The 13,202-nt window shown below is 37.4% G+C and overlaps 1 protein-coding gene across 5 annotated transcripts in view; it reads right to left on the bottom strand.

The window, feature by feature from the left end:
- Lk6 (MAPK interacting serine/threonine Lk6 kinase) overlaps window positions 1-13,202 on the bottom strand; it is a 57,927-nt gene that overhangs the window by 25,493 nt on the left and 19,232 nt on the right. Inside the window, exon 1 of one of the 5 annotated variants that reach the window (XM_022063292.2) lies at window positions 3,616-3,660. The exons of the other annotated variants lie outside the window; for them this stretch is intronic. Coding sequence (XP_021918984.1) covers window positions 3,616-3,645 — 30 coding nt within the window. The 5' untranslated portion in view covers window positions 3,646-3,660. Of the gene's footprint in view, window positions 1-3,615; window positions 3,661-13,202 lie in introns of those variants that run through there. 5 annotated transcript variants of the gene reach the window in all.

The raw sequence follows: 13,202 nt of genomic DNA, 5'->3' as shown, positions 1-13,202 counted from the left end.
TTTAATTTGAAACATTTGACGGAGTCGTACGAATTTAAAAGCACGCGATGTTTTATTTAAGATAAAAACTACAAGATGTGGCCAATGTCCAAAGCGTGTAAAAACACTAAAGTGAAGATCGGCACATGGTATCCCCAAACATACTAATGCATGCAAGGCACATATTTCTTCCAGCTCAGAGACTACTAAAGGTGCAAAAATTCCTGGAAAATTAATCATGTTTGCGTAAAAATGTTCCCCACGCACAAAAGCTCACTGCGACTGAAATTTCGTATATCACCAGACTTCAAATTTAAAGCAAATATAACAATATATCTGTAATGGTCAATAATTTTAAAGTTACAAAGTTACACAGGCATTAACACATTCTGTCGAACCGCATGGAGTACAAACTTTCTTGAGAAGTTAACAGTCGCTCAGCTAGTAAATAAAGTTCTCGGCTTTTATGAAATCGAAAATTAATTATCGTTAAGTTCGTCACTCGACTCTACATTCAGCCAGACTTAATCCAATCAACATTATCATCTTATTCTTCCATCTACGCCTACGTCCTCGAAGTGGTCATCCATTCTGGCTTTCAGCGTTAAAATTTTATTAATTTTTCAATGCGTGATACATCCCCAGCCCGCCTTTCTTTGATTACATCTCCACAGTAGAAATTTCCAACATTCTAAATATTGCTAATCTTATCTCCTAAATTAATATCGCTCTATTCAAATGTCATATATACGCCATGTTCCATGTTAGGTCTAATTTTGATACATTTATCAAGGATTAAATACAAATTTTTAAAAACGTTTTATAATTTCGAAATTATATTGAAAATAATCGTCTTTCATAAAACTTCCAACTTTCTGTTTCTTCATTACAACTCACAAATTTCATTTCATAGTTCTCCGACTGACATACATACATACATAACGAAATTCATCCTAAACAATGGTTGAGCCATTTAACCCTCGTATCTGCACTTATTAATCTGGTCATTTTAAGAAAATACACAGGTCTATTACATAAATGAGAGAAATTAAATCCTCAGTTTTAAGTGCAATAGAATTTCAGTCACACAAAGGAAAACATTAGTAGCGAAATGTTTTGGCGAATCCAAGTCTCAGGCGGCGGGAAATGCCACAACGTGGAAAATAACACAGTCTCCGGAAGTTTGTGGTTCTTATCTTAAGTTCACTGTATTCTCAGAATTTGTCAGTCTCTTCTCAAACACGCCAGACTGGACGATAAAAGTCAAGGATTTAAACCAAACCAAAATGGCGACACAAAACCTAGGAGCGAAGCGCAAAACTCAGCCAAATCGTTTATTCCAAAGTTCCCCCAAGGCTAACTACGTCAGTGAGTCTGAATAACAAATTATTAGCCAAAATTTTTATAATTCTAAAACTTTAACTTGATCACTAAGGAACAAGGTTGGGATGTGACGTCATACAAAGGCGAGGCACTGCTGTCCCTCTAAATTATACAAGCCTGGCGGTCGTAAACATTTTCATTATTAAGACACTAAATTGTCCGCCGACCGTTCTGAAACACCGTCCCTAGCTGCGCCAATGTGTGTAATTAGCATCACCAGCTGCTTACTAGCTGCAGTTAGTTGTGGAAAGATGAACACCAGCCCAGGAGTGCATACACGTTCGACGCTATTCTGCTTACGTAATTAACCTTGAAATTTATTTACTGCAAAAAGAAGCCCATTGTTGGGTAAGGAGTTATGATTTACATGCACCGAACGAAAATAATGTCCCCTAATTTAAATGGCTTAACCTAACGACAATGACAATTGCAAATTTGAGTCTCCTACAAATTTTTGGCGAAGTATATTACTGGTTTACGTTACATAACATCACTCATCGGTTCACAGAAAGGGCGTGCATAGCACAGACGAATTTCTTACAGCAGAAGTTTCTAAAATCGATATTCACCAATTATTCGGAAGATCAAACCAAGAGCGGGGTGACATGAGACACGATAAATGTGAACACAATTTTAACGAGAAAACCTGGAGACTGCTTGGGAGCCATGTACATGAGGAAAGAAAAAACACTGAAACGACTCAAATAGAGTACGAGGGTATGTTCTGGACTCATGTGGCTCTAGATAGGGTCCTGTGACCTCCGGGGTTTCATGAGAGGCGGAGAATTTATTGTCCAGCTGACGGACTATCAGATTCTCAAGAATGCATCGGAATCATAATCTCATAAACGCTGCGTTGTACAGAGGAGGTGAGAACAGTGGACGTTGAATAATACGTTAGCCATGAGGAATCATAGACATCTAGACTTGTATTAACATCTCAAGTTCAAGCCGATCTGTATAATACCATACAAACTGACGTGAATCATTGATCATGTTGAAGAATGGCAATACTGATATAAATGCGCACTCTACATTGCATTGACCCCGTTCAACTTAGATCGATTGCTGTAGGACAATGAATTCTTTACAGACAACTCCTTCTGTAAGCTGGTAATCCATCTCATCCACCACGATCTATATCATTTTCTTGGAACATTCGAACAGAAGACGTCATAATCAGCTTCTGTTACGATTTCGGGGTTTCGACGATCGATACTATGACATGGAAACAAAATTAAGTTTGCCAAATGGAATAAGGTCTACAAACACATCCAAATGCGTTCTTAGAGACCTCATTGGCCACTCTGCCACCATTATTTTATATTAGTAAAGGTACTTAGCTGTAAAAACGCAATTTGTAATGTATACATTCAAATATAGCAACAAAACAGAATATAAAAGATGGCGTCTTCCTTATCTGCGAACAAATGTAGAATAAATCTCATATTCCAGAAATAAGAGCTCATGGTATACCATGTACAAAGCAGCGGAGCAATATCGTGATTCAGCAGACAAATATTTTCATTCAGTTTCTCACAAGCTACAAAAATATTCGCTTAAACTGAAGAACATGACTTTGGGAGTCGTTTCTAGTATTATGAAAATGTATTTTTTCACTGCATTATTTGCACATGCAAGAAGTAAACACGTGAGAGGGGATCTTATCAGTGCGTCAGCAACACAAGGCAAATCGACTGAGCTTCTCAGCGAGGGCTGAGACTATGCAAATTGTTGATGTTTGTATTCCGGGTACTGAAGCAGTGTTGACTTGCACGTAGATATCAAATTAACTTAAGCCCTGAAGATGGAATTAATATGTTTCTCTGAAACGCTGGTATATACCTACGAGTTCATTCAGCACTACTACCCAGACCAGCATTGACACCATCACCGTGAGAACCTCAAATATCACTATAAAAGATTTTTGGCAAATTTAATTCTTGTTCGAATCGGTCCAACATAACCCACACTTTATATGAAGTTAAAATGAGCTTCATCACTTCTATCAGAAACGGTTCATCATATAAAATTATTGGAACATAATATAAATTATACATATCGTTATTCCAACAACGTTTACTTAAAACATTATCTGCTACAATAATAAGGAAATACGTGGGTAATAATTTCTGTTTCTATCCAATATGCAGCACGTGGCGCGTTTTCAATAAATTAACAACATGGCCAACGATGAAGCAAAGCCTCGAAAAGGGCATGAATAATGTACAGGCCTTCTCCACTTTTGCGTACCTTCAGTATTTCGGTAGCACTCCCGCACATGTCCACACAAATATAACTGGCCTACATAGGTAAGCTCGATATTCTATGCGAACTACGTACTAAACGCTCCTATTTCAGGTCTATTTAATTAACATACACTCTGACTTCTGCCAGGAGGCGAACACGTGGAATCAACTCCGAAATGCGTACATGTACACAGCCAGTCGATTAAACAGGCGGTGTCCCGATTTCACTAAAATAAGGTCAGGTGTTCCCCCCTAGACCCTGCCAATTCTACGAGACAAAATCTCCGTCTGGACTTCGACTTTCAAAATCGTGGCACAATTAGAAAATATCACGTGACAACGCAAGTGAATTTTACAAAATTAAATAAAGCAGTAACAACACTCGATATGAGCAAAGTGTTCCTTACATCCTGATATTCTGAATTCTCGTAATTAAATATATCAGTTGGTAAATGCTAATGTTCTTCTGGGTTTCTGCGCCGTGTAGACTCGCCAGATGGATGACAACGTTTCGGAAAAATATACTGTCTCTATCTGCAGGATGTTGGGAGATAGTAACTATTTATTTGGTTATGACCCAGAAAATATGAAGAACCAATATTGAATTTTACGGACCCAGGGAAATGTTTAATAAAGAAGGACGTTCTGGTGATGGAAGCAACAAACATATCTGAAAAGTCGGTAAACATCTACCAGACTACATCGCGCTACAACCCAGAAGGCAGCCATGTTCCGCACGACAGAAAAAATACTAGAGAAAAGTAGTATTGATCGGAGATATTTCACGAAAAGCAAATGATTACAAGTTCCAGAAGTTACCGCTAGACCCACGTCGTCACCACCACCAATCCTGGAACAAGATACCCGGAGTCCCATTCCAACCTCCTGAGATGGAAGAACCGCTTTTAAGATGCAGCCACTTTACAGAACTTAACAGCTGAAAAAATTTTAAATGGTGTCACGACATCAATTCTACTGTGTTTGTTAGAATTTGGCATACACGTAATGTTTATTGGCAGAAACAGGCTAAATCAAACAATTTATCGAAAGGAAGTAGGTTTACTGAATTATATATTCGGATGTATTTTATTGGCAGAGCTGTATGCCAAAACTCCGATCAAAAGAAGAAATATTTATGGACATTTGTAACAAACTTGTTATTTTGAACATGGCTGTCTTATGGAATACTGCACCTTTTAGTCTAGCAGATACTGACCAACGTTTATGGCCTTCATCATCACGATTAGCCCTCATGACTGAGGGGGTAAGGTCCTCTGAAACATCGGTCTGTATCCACCAGACTACACAGCGGAACATACATCTTCATAAAAATCGTTGTAAGATCCAGAAATCTAAACTTGTTCTGTTCACAAAACCGGCTGCTACAACAAACATCATGCCGCATTTACTGCATTCAAATTATCTAACCAAGTAACGCTGTTAAGGGATTTTGAGCCTTATTGGACGATATTTATGACGGAGTGTGTTCTCTTGAAAGTGTAAATGCTTGCACCAATCAGTTCAGAATATCTCAGTCTCCAATATAATTTTGTTTTATATAGGCACTAATAAATTTTCCATCAAGAATGACGGGAAAACACCGTCATAAATATCATTCAATAAGGCCCAAAATCCCTTAACAACATTACCATGGCTATTCACAAATTCGTCAGTTCAAACACCGACAATAACCTTCTTTACATCTACCAAGACAGAACCCTGAAATACCTATTTCCATGGCCATATAAAAAGTCCCTTAACAATAATCTCACCACTTAACATCAGCGCTAACAATTTGAGGAGCTGATACAGCCACAATACATAGGCCGAATCATGTGATGTGTCACCTTTCACAGATGAGGCCTTTACCTATGAAAATAGTAGCAGAAGACGATATTCAAAAGACAAGACATTAAAGCAACATACAAAATATTCCTAACGTAAGCACTATTTCCAAACAGTCAAAAACAGCAACATCTTAGGCCAATCAAACATTGGACGTCATCAAAGTGGAAAAAATACTTCCGAAGTTAGAACGTGTCGCGATATCAGGTTATCTATCTGGAAGCAGTATCAAAATATGGAGAATTGAGAAATCACACTGTCAAATCTGACCAGCGACTTGTACTGATTTGTGGTCGGCGGTAGAAAATACAGTCACGTCGTAGACAATAAACAGGCGCCTGTGTTCCTGGATGTAAGCAGGCGTGTGCAAAGTTCGACTCACTGGCCGGAAGGGACCTTCAAAATATTCAGCCCGGCCCGCGGCGATGTTAAGATAGAAATAACAGTGTCCTTCATTGATTTGTTCTTCTGGGTTGTGACGCCCTGTGTATATATACAAATTTCCGGGGGAGGGAGAGAGAGAGGCCATACTGCCTTTGCCTTCAGATGTAGATATTATACATGAAAATTTAAGTACGTGTCCCAGGAAAATTTCGGTCAAAGTCGGATTTACATTTTGCGATTAAAATGCTTTCTTCTTACTGTTTCAGATTTTACGAATGAATGAAGAACCATGAGTTTTGAAGTTCTGACGGCGGTGGAGATGTTCATGTTGTTGTTCCGGGTTCGATGTCGTGTGGACTTGTAAGCAGATACAGAAGTGTCAAGGAAACATACTGCCTTCATGTTCTGGGCGGAATCGTATTTCGTTAAATGCAACCCAGACAGGATAATTTATGGGAAGAAAGTACTCGGCCTACATTTCTTTAAATGATTAAATTTATATCGTTGGGGATACGATGAATCATGAAATAAAAATTTACACTTAAGAAGAACCATTTTTGTGCATAATTTTCACATTCCCATAATGTCAAATCTGCCATATAACCTTGAAGTTCAGCTCAAACGTCATGTTTGTAATTATTAACGGATAAAAATGTTTGATACGGAAAATGTAGATGAATTATTTATCTCGGTAAAACATTTCAAATGCCCAGCTGGAACAGTTTATTAGCTACCGGAGTCAAAGGGAAGGCAAAATACAAACGTCACATGGCCAAACGTAATTTTACATTCTGTAAAAAAACTAAATTAACAGAAACTGCATATCTTGCAAATATTTATGAGGCTTACATAAAAGAAATCAGGACTTTGCGTTAGTGGCAACAGTGTCACTCCAGCTTCAGAAGTTCGAACGGCTGCCATGTTGCTAATACTGATGACAGGAAATTAGAAATTACAAAGCTGGAATTGACTCTAATGGCATGATGTTCATATCTTTTATATTTACTGACAGCTCTCCCGCAACCTATTAGATCCCCATTCTGGAATGAGGGGTTTAAATCCCTGTTTTACGGGGTTGCCGGCCAGACTTAACTCTGGGGTTAACGATTTAGCGGTATGCGACGCACTGCCAGCTGCACTGCGTGTAAGCTACGTCTTAAGGATAAAGGTTAAAGTATTCTGCACGCTGTCATATACAATTCCTCCCCTTTTCGAACAAGAACGTTCTTCCTCAGATATCTTCCAATAAAGAAATTAACAAGAACAGAAAACAGTACATATTCATAAACACATATCTCCGTTTACTGGTGACAATTTCACGTTGATTTTCATCTACATCTCAAAACAGAAGAAAAAGGAAGGTTTCAGATTTAGACAGGTTTTACTGTAGTTAATTTCCCGTCTGTCTTGTGAGAACACAGAAATAAACATGTCGTAGATCACGGTTGGAGGGGAGAAGCACAATAAATCATGCACTTGAAGAAATGAAAAAATAAAAGATGTTGATCTGAAACGCCATCAGTCTCCAACAAACCACACATGGCAAGAGATATGGTATCGGTGCAATATGAAGAATTGTATTAAAAGTCAATGACTTCGCTGATAAGCAAAAAGTTCATACGTCACTATAAGTTGATCACCTTCAGCAGAAACTTACATTACACTAAAATGAACTTAATGGAAAAATCTGGTAACTCACAGAAGTCAGACGCCAACTCATCAATTCGTGGAATGAAATGATAAAGAAACAGATTATTCTTCACAATTCTAAACTCAGTGTTCAGAATGAGAATACTCAAACAGCTGGTAATTTTAAAATTAAACCACAAGTTTGAGTCCCAGAAAAAAAAACCCAGTTCAATTAAGATTTAAAAAAAGAAAATTTCCAAATAATTTGGACATTCCAACTCCACAAAGTCAGAAAATATCTGGACGTAGAACTGTTATTTCTTCCTGTTGTTACTTTGTGTCCGTGACCTACAATGATAATCATATTTACAATATAAACGGATGGACCAATATAGCAATAAACTGTCATAATGCTTTCACATAACGGTTCATTAGCTATAAAACTTTTTTAAAATAATTAAATTCTATTCGCCTAACTTACAAATATTTTCCCTTCTTACATTCAGCAAAATAAAAATAAAAAGTGTACTTGACCCTTTCAACTCGGATATAATGCAAATTTCGCTTTCAAAATAACGATCCTTGATAGCTAAAATGTTAAATGATGAAGTAAAGCAGCAGTTGTAATTGTTTGAAACACGAGAAAACACTATTTTGAGTTTGTTTTAATAAGAAATTAACAACAAAAAAGTCCACACCAAGGTTGATATTAGGTCACGGATCAACACGACCTCCAAATAAGAAGGCCTATCACATTCTTGTTTCGAGCAAATAACGCCTAATAAAGAACACTGATTAACGTGGTATTTACCCAAATACAAAGAAACTGACCTAAGGGGGCAGAGAACTTCTTCAGAATGCTATCAGTCAGTCAAAGAATACCCTACCTTTTATGGAAAATAAAGATTCATTACCGTGTTCACAAGAGTCTGCCAGTAGATGCTATTCTGAGCCAGATGAATCCAATCCATACGCTCACACATTCCTTCTCAAAATATTCCATGTAGTCAGAACAGAACAGGGCGCAACCCCCGAAGGCGAACACGAGCTCGGGGTCTTCGTTAAGCAACCATGATGGTATTATTTCTAAGTTATTTTAAGAATGTTGAACAAGTAGATGACGAAACGACGACAAAAGAAGTAAAGTGATGAAGCCGGAAGTTACCTGACAACTCTCCTGTAAAATTGAACGTTTCTGAAGAAGTACACTCATGGAAAATTTCTTCCAAACAGTGCCAAGAAACTAACGTCACATGCACGAATGAGTTCCGCGGAGGAGGTTCTATCAGTGCAACATACAACGCGTAAGAACAATCTCCCACATTTAAATGAAGTTAATGTGGGCCCACGCAGGTGCACACAGAGGCCAATAAAACAGATTACTCCTCTAATGTTGGATACCACAAGAACAAGATGCATTTTTTTCTAGGCGTATAAGGAAGAATATTAACATTGACCTTAGGGAAATTTGATGGCAGAGTATGGATTGAATTCTTCTCACTCAGGATAAGAACAGGTGACGGGTTCTTGTGATCAAGTACTGAGTTTTCGGGTTTCATCAAAGGCAGGGGAATTTCTTGACTAGCTGAGTGTAGGCTTTATCATCTTCTCTAGAAAAGCTCTTGTATGTCGAGTTAGCCCGATTCTATATTATTACTGAGAACAATATCAAATTTCGACAAAATTGATGTTATTTAGATAATTTAGGCTACCTGAAGGCAGATTTCCACCCAACAACCACGCCAGAGCATCTGCGCCCCTAAATATTACTGGTATTATCATCTTCCTGAATACTTCAAAAAGAGAACGAATTATTGTTGCCGTATCAGTTCGTAATGATGTATGAATAAACCGGACGTATATAATACTTTACATTGACAATTATGTATTATTAATATTAAAGATAAAATTAACACTTCGGGACAAGAAGACCCGTTAGGCGAACTCTCTTTATTTGGATACACAAATCAATGTTCAGTGTTGATCGGCCAGAAAAATGTTTCAGGTAAAATTTTGTGGAACATACTAATCTTGTTGCAAAATAATTACAAACGACCTACGCACAGACTTCATAGGCCTGTATAACGGAAGTAATATATAACGGGTGTAATTTGTCGTTACCGGCAAAATACGACCTTCCTATCTGATTAATTCATAGGACGCACCGAAATTCATAAGAGGCCAACAGTCAAGGCAGGGAACAGTTCCCCTCGAAACCGATAAAATCTTTACCACCTTCAAATGGTGTTAAATCCAACAGATCCAAAAACCACTGTCTAGTATTTTCGCAGTAAATTGCATACAACCATTTTCAAAACTGTGACTTCACTAAACTTTTCCATACTCACTTCCATCAGCTCATAAAATACATAAACGTATTTATTATACTTTCTAATACAACACAAATCGAATGACGAATGATTATGTTCTATGACTGGCTATGAAAAACACGTTTATTCACCCCTAGATATGCAACTTTAAAGCAGCCATGTCCTTGGCGGTGGCAGGAAACTAATGGACTGACAGGCTCGATTTCGTCCAAACTTAAAATATACACCACCATCACCACAAGTGCACGTACACCAAATTACAATATCAAATCATTCCCATAGATGTTCAGTGAACTTGTGGATTTACATTCTAGCTAAAGTACTCGTTCTTCGCCCAGGCAGTTCCTAAAACAGACTGTACCGAGATAATGATAATGAACTTTTACATAACACTTACGCTATATATAAACCTTCACGCAGAACACACAAACCAACTTATCTTTTACACTGTATTTGTTTGTAGAACAAATAAACAGTGTTGAAAGAAGCTTCGTAATACTTACGTTAGAGTAATATTTTATATACAAATTTAATAAAAAACAAAATACAAAGAATAAGTCACATGAAAATTAGTACATTAAGAAATATTATTACTTATCATTAAATGTATGAAAGTAGACTTCACACATCGTTTCTATTATTTACACCCATAGCGCTGCAAGGTGATAAGTCTAGGAAATATTAAACATAGCTTAATGAGTTAAACTGTATACAGTTACACAGAAATAAAACAGCTGTTGACATAGATCGCTAATGCATTATATTGCATATGAACGCCGAGTAAACATGACGCGAAAAAAAGTGATTTTGTTTCCAGAAGACGGGTTAAATAAACGTTAAACGAAATGTACAGTAAAATTGTTCGTCACTACAATGCCATGATATATCCATTTCAGCTTATAGCAAAGCTGCATTGTTTAAACAACTCTACTTTCTAGCGTTGTCATAAACGTTACAGAACTTCCTTTGAATTTGGTTCTGGGCACTACTGCATGAGCAATGTTATGATATTTCTCGTCACTTTCTGAGTAAAATTTAACTGTGCTACATTCTTAACCAAACAGCTTTACCACTCTTACCGAAGCATATACAGTAAAACCCCTCTAGTTGGACACCCCTTTTAATTGGAACCGGCGAATATCCTATAATTTTACATGTCCACAATACCCTATATCTTGGACACCCCTTTATCCTGGAACTTGGTCACCCCTTTTGTTGTAAGTAGGACAGGTTCATGCACTTAACTTCGATGCTTTTCAGGGAAACTTTTTCAGTTACATATTTTGTTATTTTGAATTTCTGACTGATGAATGCCTCCTCTCCGGAGGATTGTCTTACGTATGGACATTGAACCCATCATTGGAATGCATTGCAAGTGTTTAACCATTCTTTTGCTGAATCCTTAACTGGACTACAGTATTGCAGAAGACACACTTTTAACTCCATCAGTACTGTGCTTGCATTTGAGTTCAGACTGTGTTAACAGAAATGGAATTTTTGTTTTTGCGATGGGGAAGCGAAAATTAGTGGAATTAACTTTAGAAAATGTTATTGAGGCTGGGGTGTAATGTGCAATGCATGGGAGTGGGCTTCTATTGTCATTAATTCTTAATTTAAGTAAGCCTACAGCAGTTAGTGTATGTAAGTAAATATATTATATTGTAATTAGACCACAATCTGATATTTCTCTTTCCCTCTATCTTGGACACCTCTGTAAGTTGGACACATTTTCGTGGAACCACAAGTGTCCAACTTAGAGAGGTTTTACTGTATAAATTCTCTGCACACTTTCCCCGCGTCACCCAACGTCTATAATTTCTACAGCATTCTTCTCCACATTACCTTACGTCTACGTACACAAATCCAAGTGTTAATATAACGCACAGGAAGCAATCGCATGATGTTTACAACATAAAGGAATTAACAGTTAATCTTGCTTGTTTTAATAGGTCAAGTACCAAGAGATAGAGCCACAAGATGGTTTAAAATGATGACATTTGTGTAACGCTGACGTACGCTACAGCCACTTCGTAAACAGAACACGCCCTAATGTAAAGACAGCGTGGTAACATCAGTCGACACATTTTTACTGTTGTAATGCAGTTCAATAATCCAGAACCTAGATATTTCGGACTATAACCTTTCATAACAAGATATAAGAAAAAAGGTACGACCTTAATAAAAAAAACTATACCAACTTTTAACTTCCACTACCTAAACGGTTTTACGTCTAAAAACCAGCATGGATAGATGGATGGTTCTTTTCGGCAAGGACCAATATACGTACAGAGACCCAGTGCAAAAGCAAATAAACAAAACATCTGTGCAAACAGCTAGATCGTTCACAATGCGCAAAAACTAGATGGACAGCGTTATATAACATATTACTGATTCAATCGGCCTACATCAATATACAAATTCAAAAGTCGGCCTACTACAGACAAAACATTACATGGCACTGAATGCTTCAGACATAATTTAGTTTTAATAGTGCTTTAAGTAATACATTTATAGAATTACACAGCAAGAGTTCGCGTGACATTTGGGGCGCTCACGGCAGTGAAAATGTCGATTTTGGTATTACGGGGTTACAACGCCGCGTGAACTCGTAGGCAGACAACAACGTACCGGAGGAACACAGTACCTACATATTCGGGTCCTTTATCAGAAAACGGACAAAGCTCAATTTCTGATTCTTGTACGGCAGCAGGCTTTATATGGGACCTATACAAATCAAAATTAAATGCGAAACAGACATAATGGACATGAGTTAATTTTAAGAACTCCGTGCAAATAACACAAACAGCCTAACAAAAAACACTATGCGGAAAGTTAATACCATTTACTTATCAGAGGCACGTTATTAAAAAATAGGATTCCGAATATTTGCTCTTATTAAGCTACTGTTTTTATTTCTGAAAAGACGGCAGACAATCTCGCCTTGTTTTAAAACATATAACCATTAAATAAATTATTAAAATGTAAAATTAAGCGCCAGTACTTTGTACACTGATCAATTCACACATCTAAATTTCCATATCCTCAGAAAGTCTAATCGGTTCCTAACAAGTCCTTATTCTATTAAACTTGAACAATGAGCTCAAACCCTAAAAAAAAATAATTAAATACGCAGATCAGTAGGGCCTATCCCTGATTAGTTAAGGGGACGATTAATCTAAAATCGACCTGAATTTTTTCTATTCGAGAACAAGTTACCCCGAACAGACTATTTTCACTGATTCGTGTCTGTAGTCTCAAATTCAAATCACGGCCACAAGAGACTGATGTACCGAACCCTTACCAAGAAGCCCGTTTTAGTTTTAAAGATGTTCTCATTCCCTTCCCCTACGGTAAAAATAGTTTCCTTTAACGACCACCATCCTCAGCCAACCTAGTTGGCTGC

The sequence above is a fragment of the Zootermopsis nevadensis genome, unplaced genomic scaffold (assembly GCF_977971745.1).
Source record: "Zootermopsis nevadensis isolate Lab colony 2312 unplaced genomic scaffold, Znev_1.0 Znev_ptg000001l, whole genome shotgun sequence".
NCBI classification, from domain to species: Eukaryota; Metazoa; Arthropoda; class Insecta; order Blattodea; family Termopsidae; genus Zootermopsis; species Zootermopsis nevadensis.
This window is presented reverse-complemented; position numbering and strand designations above follow the sequence as displayed.